At 37.8% G+C, this 12,859-nt stretch overlaps 1 protein-coding gene across 1 annotated transcript in view; it reads right to left on the reverse strand.

The window, feature by feature from the left end:
• LOC140940354 (transient receptor potential cation channel subfamily A member 1-like) overlaps window positions 1-12,859 on the reverse strand; it is a 32,670-nt gene that overhangs the window by 3,768 nt on the left and 16,043 nt on the right. The window contains exons 16-28 of the mRNA XM_073389306.1: window positions 12,055-12,227; window positions 11,188-11,272; window positions 10,785-10,844; window positions 10,450-10,530; window positions 8,340-8,410; window positions 6,847-6,985; window positions 5,598-5,693; window positions 4,286-4,452; window positions 3,840-3,900; window positions 3,030-3,104; window positions 2,323-2,361; window positions 1,090-1,260; window positions 56-124 (exon numbers count right to left, since the gene is read on the reverse strand). Of these exons, the coding sequence (XP_073245407.1) occupies window positions 56-124; window positions 1,090-1,260; window positions 2,323-2,361; window positions 3,030-3,104; window positions 3,840-3,900; window positions 4,286-4,452; window positions 5,598-5,693; window positions 6,847-6,985; window positions 8,340-8,410; window positions 10,450-10,530; window positions 10,785-10,844; window positions 11,188-11,272; window positions 12,055-12,227 (1,287 nt within the window). The remainder of the gene's footprint in view (window positions 1-55; window positions 125-1,089; window positions 1,261-2,322; window positions 2,362-3,029; window positions 3,105-3,839; window positions 3,901-4,285; window positions 4,453-5,597; window positions 5,694-6,846; window positions 6,986-8,339; window positions 8,411-10,449; window positions 10,531-10,784; window positions 10,845-11,187; window positions 11,273-12,054; window positions 12,228-12,859) is intronic.

Here is a 12,859-nt window from a genome sequence, read left to right on the forward strand (position 1 = left end):
TATTTGAGACTCTTGCCTCATTTGAAAATTATTCGTTTGAATTTCAAAACCCTACCTCGATTGCCAAAAGTTTCAGCTCAGCGTTTCGCTGAACGGATTCAATATCTCCTACGGCCAGACCAATCTGTTAACACAAGATAAACTGTTTAAACAACTGGCTAATTGTTAAATGGTAAATAAAATCATTTTTTTATTAAACTTGTCATGCCCAATCCCTGTTTTTCAAATGGAGGATATCGTTATCAGACTAAGGAAACATTTTTGCACGTGGTAAATAGCCATTAATTAACCGACCTGATCAGATCAGTTGGTTAGATATTAATGCTAACATTAATGTTAGATATTAATGGCCCACTGGGGCGGGACATCAATGTATACAACAAAAAGCAGAGGCCGCAAAATTGAACTCTGAGGGACGCCAAAACGGAAGGCTCGTGTTGAGGACATGTCATTTCCGAATTATCAATCAACCAATCATTCAATCAATCAATCGATTAATAAACCGAGACCGAGTTCAGTCATTTATGTTACCAGTTATACTGAATAAATGCTAGCACACAAAGGCCATTTTAGAGCCCCCTTTTTGTATAGGTAATAGCATGATTTGTAGTGATATTTGGCATAAATACCACGAGTGATATCTCGAAATTGTTATACGTAATTCCACGAGCCGTTAGGCGAGTGAAATTTGAGACAATTTTGAAATATCACGAGTGGTATTTATGCCAAATATAACGTACAAATCATGCTATTATTGGTTTATACTACTACCCACAAAAGGTTTGTAATTTTCATATGTAGGTATTTCAAATTAAGCTGAAATACCACTGCCCTAAGCCAATCAGACTGCAGAAATTTCTCATGTAGTAGTATAAGGGAAGAAATAAAATACTCATGCAAAAATTGCGAGCTTATCTTATTATTTCAACTTGGCAATGTATTAGGAGCAATTCGTCACGGTGTAAGACCTTTTCTCTCGATAGTACATATTAACAACTAAGAATTTATTTTTCGGTAGTGATGTCACCAGTTCATGGAAAAACTTTAAAATTTTAATTAATATTTACGCCAGGAAAAATAGCAACAAACCAGTAAATTCATGAAGACTATCGGTATAAGGACACAAAAGAGGGCGAAAATAAATCTTGTGAGTTCTGGAAGGTATAAATTCTTGTCAACAAAGAAAGTGTTGTACTCCAACTCCCCAATCATCATATCCAAGACCTTAAGTAAAGCCAGTTCTACGCTGCCAAATGGGTCCTGAAATAAAGAGAAAATATGTCCAAACCACTGATCAGAAGCTCGTATCAGACATGCTCCACCCCTCCTTAAATCAGACGGTCTACCCGGAAACCAAAAGTCTGGCTACAACTTCCGATCAGAAAATTACTGTAATTATTACTCGGACCTCGCACTAGGCAAGGTTTATGTTTGACATGGATCAACCTCACTATATCCGAACACCACAGGGACAGATCGAGTTCGCATTTGTGCAAAAGTTTGGAGTTTGTATGTAATAAACAGTTTAAACCTCCGTATGTGTGTGATGTATCTTGTATTTATCAAAAAGTAAATCCAGTAAGAGAATAATAAAAGTGGTTGCAACTAAGCTGATCGTTCACGAAAATGGACTCTCGTAAACCCCATGTGATACATTTACTGAGAGAATAATCGCTTCGAAAGCTTTTAGCAAAAAGCATGGCATATGTTGTTAATTCGCAGCAAAGTACGTACATCATCACAGATGAAGTTCAAGAAGCCGGTGATCAGCGCATATTTTATGTATCCCTAATAAAATTTGATCAAGTTATTAATTGTAGTCATTCAAGATAGAGAACACACACAAAAAAAATAACGCCGATGATTCACAAAGGCGTCGCGGTCGGCCACGAGAGCTTTTCATTACACGGGCTTCATAATGCTGGTCGTAACTTGAGTATAACTTGTCTTCCCTGTACGGTCTCTTCCCAGGTCTTCTTGGTTAATGCATTTCGGTGACGTAGCATGAACGGCTGGTAGACCACGTGACTCGAAAACGCATAGGCCGCGAGAGAATAATGAGACCTAGCTAACAACAGCCGTCGCAACGGGATCGTCAACAATACGCCCTTGCACATCTCCCATAATGCACCTAAATTGACCGCCGCCCCGTCTCCAAAACTTTGCATAACCTTGCGTATTACAACCGTCCCAGGAGAAATTGAAAACGATGCTAATGCAAAATTGTGGGGCGCAAATAAGGTGGATTATAGGAGATGTGCAAGAGGCGTATAGTGCCGTTCCTGGTTTGTGCATATTTCTAAAAGTTTCTTAATTACGCACCTGATCGTTCTGTTCAATCTTGAATCCTGCTCTTGAGGCCTACATATGATTAATAGAATAACGCGCGTACATTAGTACCAAGACATCCTGCGTTGTTCCTCTTAGAAATGTGGCGTCACGTTACTATGGCAGTAAAGTTTTTACATAACAACAATAGGGAGTTTTTTAAGCAGCAAAAAAGCAATAGGTTTAGATTAGCCTAAGAACAACTTTGCACGTGCATCACGCTTTTTTGTACATTTCTTAGCCGTTGTTGCACGACTGCGACATGAAACGCCCTAGTTTTACTCGCCCGCTTTATCGGGTAGGAGAGCACAAAACAAAACAAAAATCTTTTTTTTTTCTAAACTTAGATACGGTCCTTTCGGATTCAACCCAGAAAATTTCGCCAACATTTGACAAATTAAATAAAATTAAATAAGAACGATGAAGTTTGAAACGGTGCGAATCCACTTTTTAGGTGACGTTTTGATTTGTCGTCATCCAGAAATTTTGCTACCATGGCAACGTGACGTAACGACTTCTCTTATCTATTATAGCATTGTAATAGGATTTACAGCCTGTAATCGAGTTGTAAAAAACTATAGCAAAATGTGTCTGTCAGAACAAGATACTTACTTCAATCCCAACAATGTTAGAGGAATTTCTTCCAAAAACGCTCTGCTAACGAACCTTATCATTTTCAACGTTGTTTAATAAATACTTACGTTGGCCTCGCGAGACAGAAGAACATGAAATGCCAATGCGAACGCCAACAGGAGAAGAAAAAACATGGCAAGAACCTGTAAAATTTACACATGTCGACGTTGGTAATAAGTCAGAGTAAGCCTGTTTAAATTAATCCTTCTTCGCTACTTAAAATGGAGGTTTTCGCACAGTCAAGTGTCTAGGGATGATCTCGGGAGGAATCACTAGCTGTTATGAAGTACAGTATACATGTCACAGAGTGTTCCATTAGTAAAACCTCATTTTATTGTAGGTTACAACGTGTAGAACAAAATGTGAGTCTCCTTCGTATTCTCCACCAATTTCGATATACTGAAATATAATTTCATTTTATAACTCTTCTGATTGTCAGACTTTTGATTGAGAGACTCCAACAAAATAATTTTCTTTCAGGTTAAATAAGTTCTAATTATTAATGGGGGGGACGGATTTATGTGCTATGTTTTACATTTTTGGTTGATCAGTTGGAAAGTGATATACTGTCATGTTATTCTTTTCTCTTACTCCCTTTCACTCAGCTTGACCTGTAGTAAAATTGTTTCCTGCTAGCTGAGTTTTGATTTCTTTGTTGATGCTATTTATCATGTATGCAATTCTTTGCCGTGAAAGTCAAAAACAGTTACAGGCGCAATGACTCTAAAGTTTTCCTGATTTCAAGGAATTAACATCTGTCATTTCATTTTACAGAACTCTTCCACCAAACAAAGCGTCAGCTAGGGTACCAAACGTTACCTAAGCATTTAATGGCAATATCTTTTAATTATTTTTTTAAACAAATAAAAAGAGTTTACCGTTAAAAGAGTTCGAAGCACCTCAAACATCATTGTTATGTATATACCAGTCTTAAGCAAACTGAAGAGGATGAAAGACAATATTTTTGTATTCAGCTGAAAGAAGTTGATATACTTCAATTGTGGTTGTTGTTGTTTGTTTGTTTATTTCTTTTTTAATGATTGCACTGCCTTCGACTAATGTTTTAACTAACCGTATTAAATTAATACTGAATCAATACTGGTAACTATATAACTACACACGTAACTGATGCCAGGTCTCAGGCGAGCAGCACACTAATCTTTGTGTGACCTGTGGTTCATTGGTTTCCTGTCGTTACTTTGTTGTACAAATAATTTTATGTTTGTCGGGATGATTTTTAGCAAGTATGCCCAACAACTATAAATTGCGCCGGTATGCAGCATGCTACATACAATGTACAAACAGACAATTAAAACTAATTTACCTTTGCAGATGCGACATTAGTGTAAGATACGCCAGTAGTGTTGCTATAATTGCGAAGGAAAGTTCAAACCCTTCACTGCGATTTATAAAACGGCTGACAGACACAAGTGCAGAAAAGAAGGTCATTAATTCCAATGTATTAGAAACGTCCATCCAATAACTCCATTTCTGAACGAGAGGAAGAAGAAGAAGAAGCGAAGATTAATAAAAACAACAACGTTAAGTTGCTCAGAGAATTTAGTTTCTATAGAAGCATGGGATATTGTAAGTTCTAGAGCTTTTCCAGTAGACAATATATGAACTCTAAACGAGCTAAAATTTATCACTGGTTTTGTCTGTGGAGTGAAAGAAATACTGTAGCATAAAAGAAGCATGCCGGAGATATTGTAAGTTCTGGAGTCTTCTTGAAAATAAATAAACTCTAAAAGAGCTTCAATTTATCCCTGGTTTTGTCTATGGAATGAATGAAACACTATAGCAAGATCTTTTAAAAGAAGCCTCTAGGCTGCCTTCGAGTAATTCTTTTAGGGTGTTGCGTGAACTGTTTTGTTTGTTGAGACTTCACACCAAGAGAAAGTGATATATCCACTGCGCACCTTTTATGCAATCTAACTATTATCAGTTTTGAATAAACGACCGTCAGCATATTAAAACTTCCCCCCTCCCCCCTCTGCATGCGGTTTCTTCCTCCCACAGTTATGAAAATGGGACTTGAGTATACCGTTTGCAACAAGGGGTGATATGGATTAAAAAAAAAAAAAAAAATGAATAAAAGACTGACCAAAGCAATAACTATTAGGGGCACCCATCGAGAATATAGTTCAATACCGCTTAGACATAGCATTGTCGAACGTATTTTACTATCTAAACGGTAGATATAGGCATATTTTTATCCCCTAAAAATTTTTCATCTGTTCGGATTTCCTAGCTGAAAGTCTAGTAATCCGAAAATTACCTTTTCGAAAATTTCAGTAAGAAAAAAGGTTCCCGAAAATTCTAGGTGACCTTTTTAGGGTAAAAATCCCTTACAAATGGGCAATTATACCATTTTTTAGATGTTCGAAAATCCTAGGAGAGGCGGGCAAGCAAGAAATTTTACAACAAATGTTCCGAAAATTCTAGATCTCAAATCGTCTTCCGAACAGATATTTTCCGAAAATTGACGTTGGGTGCCCCTGAACTATGACCTTATCAACAACGAGAGATGCGGGTTATAAAGGAAACAATGAAATTAGAGCTATAGAAGAGAAGTACACCACCCAACATGTAAATATTTTTAATGAGGATATAATGGTACGTCAAGTCATACTAACCTCGACATAAATTCTATAAATATGACTCAACAAAGAGGATATTGATATAACGGCTGTCACACCTCTGATTGGCTCAAGATTCTCTGCACAGACATTCTATTACGAAAAAAAAGCGCTGCTCAATATTGCTCAATAATAAGCTTAATACAGATACTGGGGAGGGGGGGGGGGGGCATAAAAAGGGTCTACATGAACGAGGTGTCCACATTTCCCCAGCGTCAAAGCAAACTGGCCGTGATAATGAGGTGTCCGTGTTATTAAGCGGGTGTCCGTAAAGCGAGGTTTGACTGTAGTACCTATTTAAGCATCCAGAACAAACTGTAGGTTAATGCTTCTCTTGATCCAAGAATTCTTGAAGCTTATTATCTAATTCTAATTTTAAAAGGGACAAATAGCTTGTATGTGTTTCAGTCTTTTCATCATATATAGACTGTGAGCAGTCTTTCTTTTTCTTCCGGTTTAGTAAGGGGAGGGCTAACGCGCGCGAGCGGCGAAGCCGCGAGACGCACGAAACGAGGGCGGCAGCCCGAGAAGAAAAAGAATTGTCTCTTCCATCTCGCGGATCTCGCACCATCAGTCACGCGCGTGGCCATTTGCGTGTCTTGCGTTTTGCTCGACGGACTACAGAAAAAAAGAGAGACTGCTCGTAGTCTACATCATATATTAATAATACATTGACTGGTTGTAATGTTATTCCTGCAAAAATCAGCCAAAAATGTACTTTGTTTAGTGTTTCCTGATAAAATTTGTCTGATATCTTCTCCATAGCTCTATATATAGAGTGTTTTCACATGACGTCACGGCGGCCATATTTGTGTCGCAAAACAATGAAACGGCGGCCATGTTAGTGTCCCAAACCAGTCCTGTAGGAGTTGAACTCTTTTTTCATGCAAACGCTTCTTTTGTTCCAATAAATTTGCATAGATGCTGGCAACATGAGTGAAAACATTCTATTGGAGCATTTAGTGGGTAAAGGCACTCAACAGTGACTTCACAAAATTGACCCGAAAAACAGCAATATCAACATAACATGGCTGTTTTAAGGCTTCACTGGAAACTGCCAAACTAATTTTGACAGTACGTGAGAAATTTTTACTCTCATAACATCTAAATCTGACGTCATCAATGTTGCCTCATAGAAGGTGGAGTCATTACAACTTTTATTTGTTTTATCACATCAGCCATACTAATCTTTTACTTTTCTTCCAAGGGAGTAAGGCTAATACCAAAAATAGGAAGCAGAACCTACCTGAGAAAAAAAGGTAGTAGAATTGCGAGCTTCGTCTATTTTCAATTTTTCCAGACATAACACGAAGATTGTCAGGTTTATGGTGTAGAAGATGTAAAACGCAGCGGCCAGCAGAAAGAATTTTATTATAAGAGCTTGGCTGCGAATGAAATACAACAACATACCGACTCAATGGAAGAAGAAACTTCCTTTACTTAATATAATACTTAGTTCTAGAATTCCATATGAAAACACTCAAATGCACACTTTGATGGTATGAATGACGTGATTTTGGAAACTTTGTAACAACGGAGGAGTTGGCTTCCATTGAATAAACCGTCTGACCATAAAATGCAACTACTTACATGTACACATACGTTGCATTATTAAATTTACTTTAAAATTTAGTTACGTTCTGTGCGTGAGAACAATAGAGAGAAGTGTGACGTCACGTTACCATGGTAGCAAAATTTCTGGATCACCACAATAGGGAGCTCAAGCAACGACGCCGGCGACGGCAAAGAGAACTGGAAAAAAAGTAATAGGTTTCATGATATCAGCAAAACAACAACTGTGCTTTTTGTACAATTGTTTAGCCGTCGTTGCACGACTGCGACGTGAAACTTCATAATTTCACGCACCCGCGTTACGAAGTAGCCGAGCAAAACGCAAAAATTTTCTTTTTCTAAACTTAGATACGGTCCTTTCGGATTTAACCCCAGAAAATTACGCCATCATTTGACAAATTGAATGAAATTGAATAAGATCGTCGAAGTCTGAAACTGCGCGAATTCACTTTTTAAGTGATGTTTTCGGTTTGTTCTCATCCAGAAAGTTTGCTACCATGGCAACGTGACGTAACGACTTCTCCTCTCTCGACAGTTGAATTCAATACAATGTATGGAATTTAACCGTCGCAAGTTTATAGTTAGACGGAGAATCGTGAAAGTAAACGTAGACTTTCATGTTTGACTTTCCTGACCTAGTTAACGTTTAAGAACAAAGTGTGTGAACACCGACCGACACTGCATCGCTTCTGAATGAAAATTGTTCTCCGCGTCAGCAAAGTATCATGATTGGTTCAAATTCATCGGATAAACCTATAAGCTGCAGAGCCGAAAATGCATAATCGGGGGTCCGATGTATGTCATTTCCTATCTGCAAAGCGTCAGTTTTTTTGCTTTTACTGATAATAATTTTTGTTCGCTGGTTGACTGTGAATAGTACTTGTCGTGTTGTAAAGTCATCATTCGTTCCTAAATATCTTAAAGCTAGATTCTGCCAAGTTTATGTTCAATTTATCAGAGAAAAGAATGTCAATCAGTCAGAAATAATTTCCGCCCTTTCTCTCCATTCCTATATCTCCACGCGATCCTTTCCCTCCCTAACCTATGTCACAAAGAAAAGGAATAAACCACTCCTTGCGGATCCTTAAGTGACTTAAGTGGCTCTATTTTTTTCTTTTCCGCCAAGAAACTGAGAGAAAGAATATGTTAAGATAATTTTCGACTTACCGTTTTAATTTCATGAGTTCTCTAGTCAAGGGATGTAGAATAAGATCTCTGTGGCCACACTTCAACATTACCTTAACAACAATAGTATTAGTAACTTATTATATCAAAGAATTCAAAATAGAGTTTTCTCTTCAGTCTCCGAACCCGGTTTGCCCCTATCTAAGCTGACAACATTCAAAACTAGTCTGGAATAATGGCATCAGGATGGGCTCCTGTGGCATATGGAATCATGAAAAGTGGGAAAGTGAGAGAATCTTAGGGCGTTAGCCGGAATATGTGAATTTCACTAAAGTTATTTTTAGAGGACGTATTCAAACGGAATCTAACGGAATTTCTTGGACGCCGGCATATTTTAATTCATTGTTTGAAATGTCTCTTTCCGCGACTGTCTAAAAGGGCCATTGCCAACCTTGATCCATTGCGTGCCGCGAAAAATAAATCCCGCGAATTTCGTGTCACGAAATTACTGATAGTTGTGCAAGATTTGGTATCCGTTTGAACGGCTCTGGTTATCCGTTCGAAAAAAAAATTGTAATCCCTTCGAATGACTCCGGGCTATCCGTTCGAGAAAAATTGCCATCCGTTTCAACGGCTCGGGCTATCCGTTCGAGAAAAGTTGCCATCCTTTCGGAAGGCTCGGGCTATCCGTTGGAAAAAATTGTCATCCGTTCGAACGGCTCGTTACTGTTCCAAACCACTTTCACCGGAGCCGTTTGCGACGAACCTGTCAAAAAAATGTAAGCTTAAATGACTTCCGTAATTCTTCTAAGCGATGTTTACCATCACCTCATGAAAGAATGTTCACGGTACTTTTTCCACTGAATAGCCCTCTTTGCTTTCATAACATTCGATTATCGATACAAGTTTTATTCGAGACTAAGTTATAATATTCAACAAATTTCCCGAACAAGTTATGTTTGACTTTTCGTGTGCAAATATCAAACGCTTTTGGTAGCCGTGGGAATACACTCTCACTGTCAATAATTTTTGCTTGTTCAAGATACCATCATCTTCCTTGACCATTTCCGGGAAAATAATTAAAAGCTATTGCCACGGCACAGATCTAAAAAATAAACTGAACGATTCCTTGCATCTTTACGGCAGCTAACATATGTTATAAACTTGAATGAACTTGTATATTTTGTCACATTACCTGTGCAACCATTTGTCAGATGAGGAAACACACAACGCCGACGCGACCACAGCTGACCAACTCTGACAAGCTCTGAGTATTGGCCACTTTGAGGTTGCACGGTTGACTAGGTCGAGATGGCTTGCAAGTGCATTGTGGGACTGTTTTGGGGGGACGCATTTTCAACACGGCGGCAAATTCGTCCCCCAGACTAGTCCCACAATGCACTTGAAAGCCATCTCGACCCGGTCAACCGCGCAACCTCAAAGTGGCGAATAGCTATTTTGTCTTTTTGCGAGAAAGCCTGGCAAAAATGTTGACCAATCAGAGCGCGCCATTTACAAAAGCGCGAAATCAAAACAAACAACCGGGTTGCATCAAGGTTGACAATGGGCCTTCAAAGCAAACAATGCAGATTATTGTAACGGCGATCAAGAGAGAGCATAGACCATTAGAGCATAATATCCCATTATTCTCTGTTGACATTACCGAGTAAAAGTTTGCGGACCTGTCCGAAAACCAACTTCGGATTAATTTCAAGCGATTAATAATAATTGGTGTAAAATAACTTTGGATAAATTCACATATCCCGAGGGCTAGACTCCGACCCATTGCTCTCTCTCGATGAAATAAGCTGCATTCGTCCAGGCTTTGATCATATGGGTATAACAAAAAGAGAGAAATGTTCGGTGATATCGATAAGATGTTTAGCGGTTTTATGTCCCAGTATTACCTTTTAGTGTCATGTGGTACGGGAGGGTTTGCTTCTTCCCCAAATTTTAGGGGAATTGCCAGACCTTTGGACGATGAGAACGTGAATAATGCTGGTCAGCATGACATCAAATTTGAAGCCAGCTCTATTCACACAGGCATTTTTTGGGGGGCGTCAAAAAACTGAGTGATGCCCTCTGAGTATTACAGAACCGACACAAACAGTAAAATCTTCACTGTGGAAACAAATTCATCAGTTAAGCTTACCTTAGGTCCAAAGTAACGCATTCCTTTTGAATTTGTTTGTTTACCAGGAACTGGGTCGAGATACACAAAATTATATGATATCTGTAGATTAAAAACAAGGTTAATATGAATAAGCACTGTCTTACTGTCTTAGAAAAGTGACTTGCAATTAATGGATATATTTTTAGTAGGCTAAATGTAAATAAAAAAATTGTGCTTTTAAAAACATAATTCACTCGTGTAAATGTTACAGTACGACTTATTATCAGTGAGAAAATTCATGTATTTGGCTGAGTTATGTACTAATTATTTTAATTTGCATTGTTGCACTTGTCGGGTAACACTAACAAACGTACCGAAAATGCTTCATCTGTTTTCATACCATCAGATGTCTCTAAACATTTGTCCATTACAACCTGGAATTAAGCGAAAATAAGACTTCTTGAGCGTAGAGAAAAACATATGCAGAATATGCAGAAACTATGGTTTAAAATAAACAGCTGAGTTTTACCAAGAGAGAATGATGGGGTGGGGATCACTGTCCACATGACCGAAAAGTTTATCTTTACTAAAAATCCGATGATTGACTATGTAAAGTTAAGCATGCCTTCATCTTAGAAAGTTCGAGCTTAAAGCAGACCTGAGGACATACAGATCTGTGTGCTGCAAGGCAACATCATTCTCGGGACAAGGTCAACCATTGTTTTGCTCTCCTGAACATTAACTAATTTACTTTTATGTATCCATAATGTTTTTAACCTTGGCCACTTCAGGAAGTTTTTCAATAAGTTTATTCATCATGCAGAACCCATCATCATCTTTAACTTCAATAGCTTCTTTCCAACTGAACAGTAAAAAGAAAAAAGGACATTCAATGCAGCACACTGTAAATAAGAAAGCACCATCGACAGAAGTTTATCGTTAAAGGGAAAATTACACACATAAAGGTAAACAGAGGAAATTTCCAACAAATCTCCTGTAGAGTGACAAAAACCTTAACATTGAGACGTTTTTGAAAAGTTCATGCTCTTTTTTTTTCTTTTCTTTTCTTTTTTTCTTTCCTTAATTTTTATAATAATCCATTTTTCTAATTCAGTACCCTTAATTAATCCATATGGTGTAGCTTATATTCTCAGAAAGTTTATAGTTCATAAGCCTTCGGCTTCTATTAATATACGCTTCCTTGCCATAACCATTTCAAAGATTTGAGAAATAGAATAGCGACTATCCTCTTATCATATTTTTTCAATTTGTTGTGTTTCGTAAATTACATTAATATACAGTTAATGGTTTATGGCAAAATGAATGAATGAATGAATGAATGAATGAATGAATGAATGAATGAATGAATGAATGAATGAATGAATGAATGAATGAATGAATGAATGAATGAATGAATGAATGAATGAATGAATGAATGAATGAATGAATGAATGAATGAATGAATGAATGAATGAATGAATGAATGAATGAATGAATGAATGAATGATGGATGGATGGATGGATGGATGGATGGATTAAGGGATTGATGGATGGATGGATGGATGAATGAACGAATGAATGAATGAATGAAAGTGTGCCTTGACAATTCCGAAGTAGCTAGAAATAAAATTCCAATATTCTCACCGTTTGTGTTTCAAAATTTCCAAACTTGTTTCTGATGGTCGAGACCCTTTAATGGCACAATCGAGACATCCTTGACCGAAGACGCACTTGTTAGTCACGCTCGCTCCACGATTTAACAACACTCGTACTATGCGAGCGTTTCCAAAGTATGCCGCCACATCAATTGCTGTTGTCTGTTAAAAAAGGGGCAATGAAAAAAAATATCCTTTCACCTACACCCGATAATGCGATGCAAACATACTGAGGTATACACTCCCGTGAAGATAATATGCTTTTCAAGCAGTTTAGTCTGGTGTAGGGTATAGAAATCAGAGAATTTTGGTCTGGAATTGGGACTCATTATATAATTCGAAATTGACTAACGGTGTGAAGAGTTTCCACTTCATATTTAATCTGGGATGGGATAGGGATTTTTTATGCCTACCACATAATTGGGTAACAGAATTAATTGTACCTGAATATAATCTGGTATAGGTCATCAGTTTCGGGGCCCCAACACCATACCCCACCCAAAAATTCATATTCCCCGGGTGTAAAATACCCTTATCGTTGCACCTATCGATCCAACGTTGGCGAACACATGAATACTATTTTGCTCAATATCTAAGTAAGTACAGATGATTAGAAAAATATAGAAGCATTAAAGTTAAACTTAAAAATATATTGTAGTTGAATAGTTCTTGCTTCCTACATCTATGAACAGTGCTGGTAACGATGTAAGACAACTTAATCCTCGGTGGATTGGATCCTCGGTGCCACATCCCTAAGGTTTTTCTGATTTTTTTCCTATAGAGGATAAAACATC

Source organism: Porites lutea, chromosome 6, assembly GCF_958299795.1.
Source record: "Porites lutea chromosome 6, jaPorLute2.1, whole genome shotgun sequence".
NCBI lineage: Eukaryota > Metazoa > Cnidaria > Anthozoa > Scleractinia > Poritidae > Porites > Porites lutea.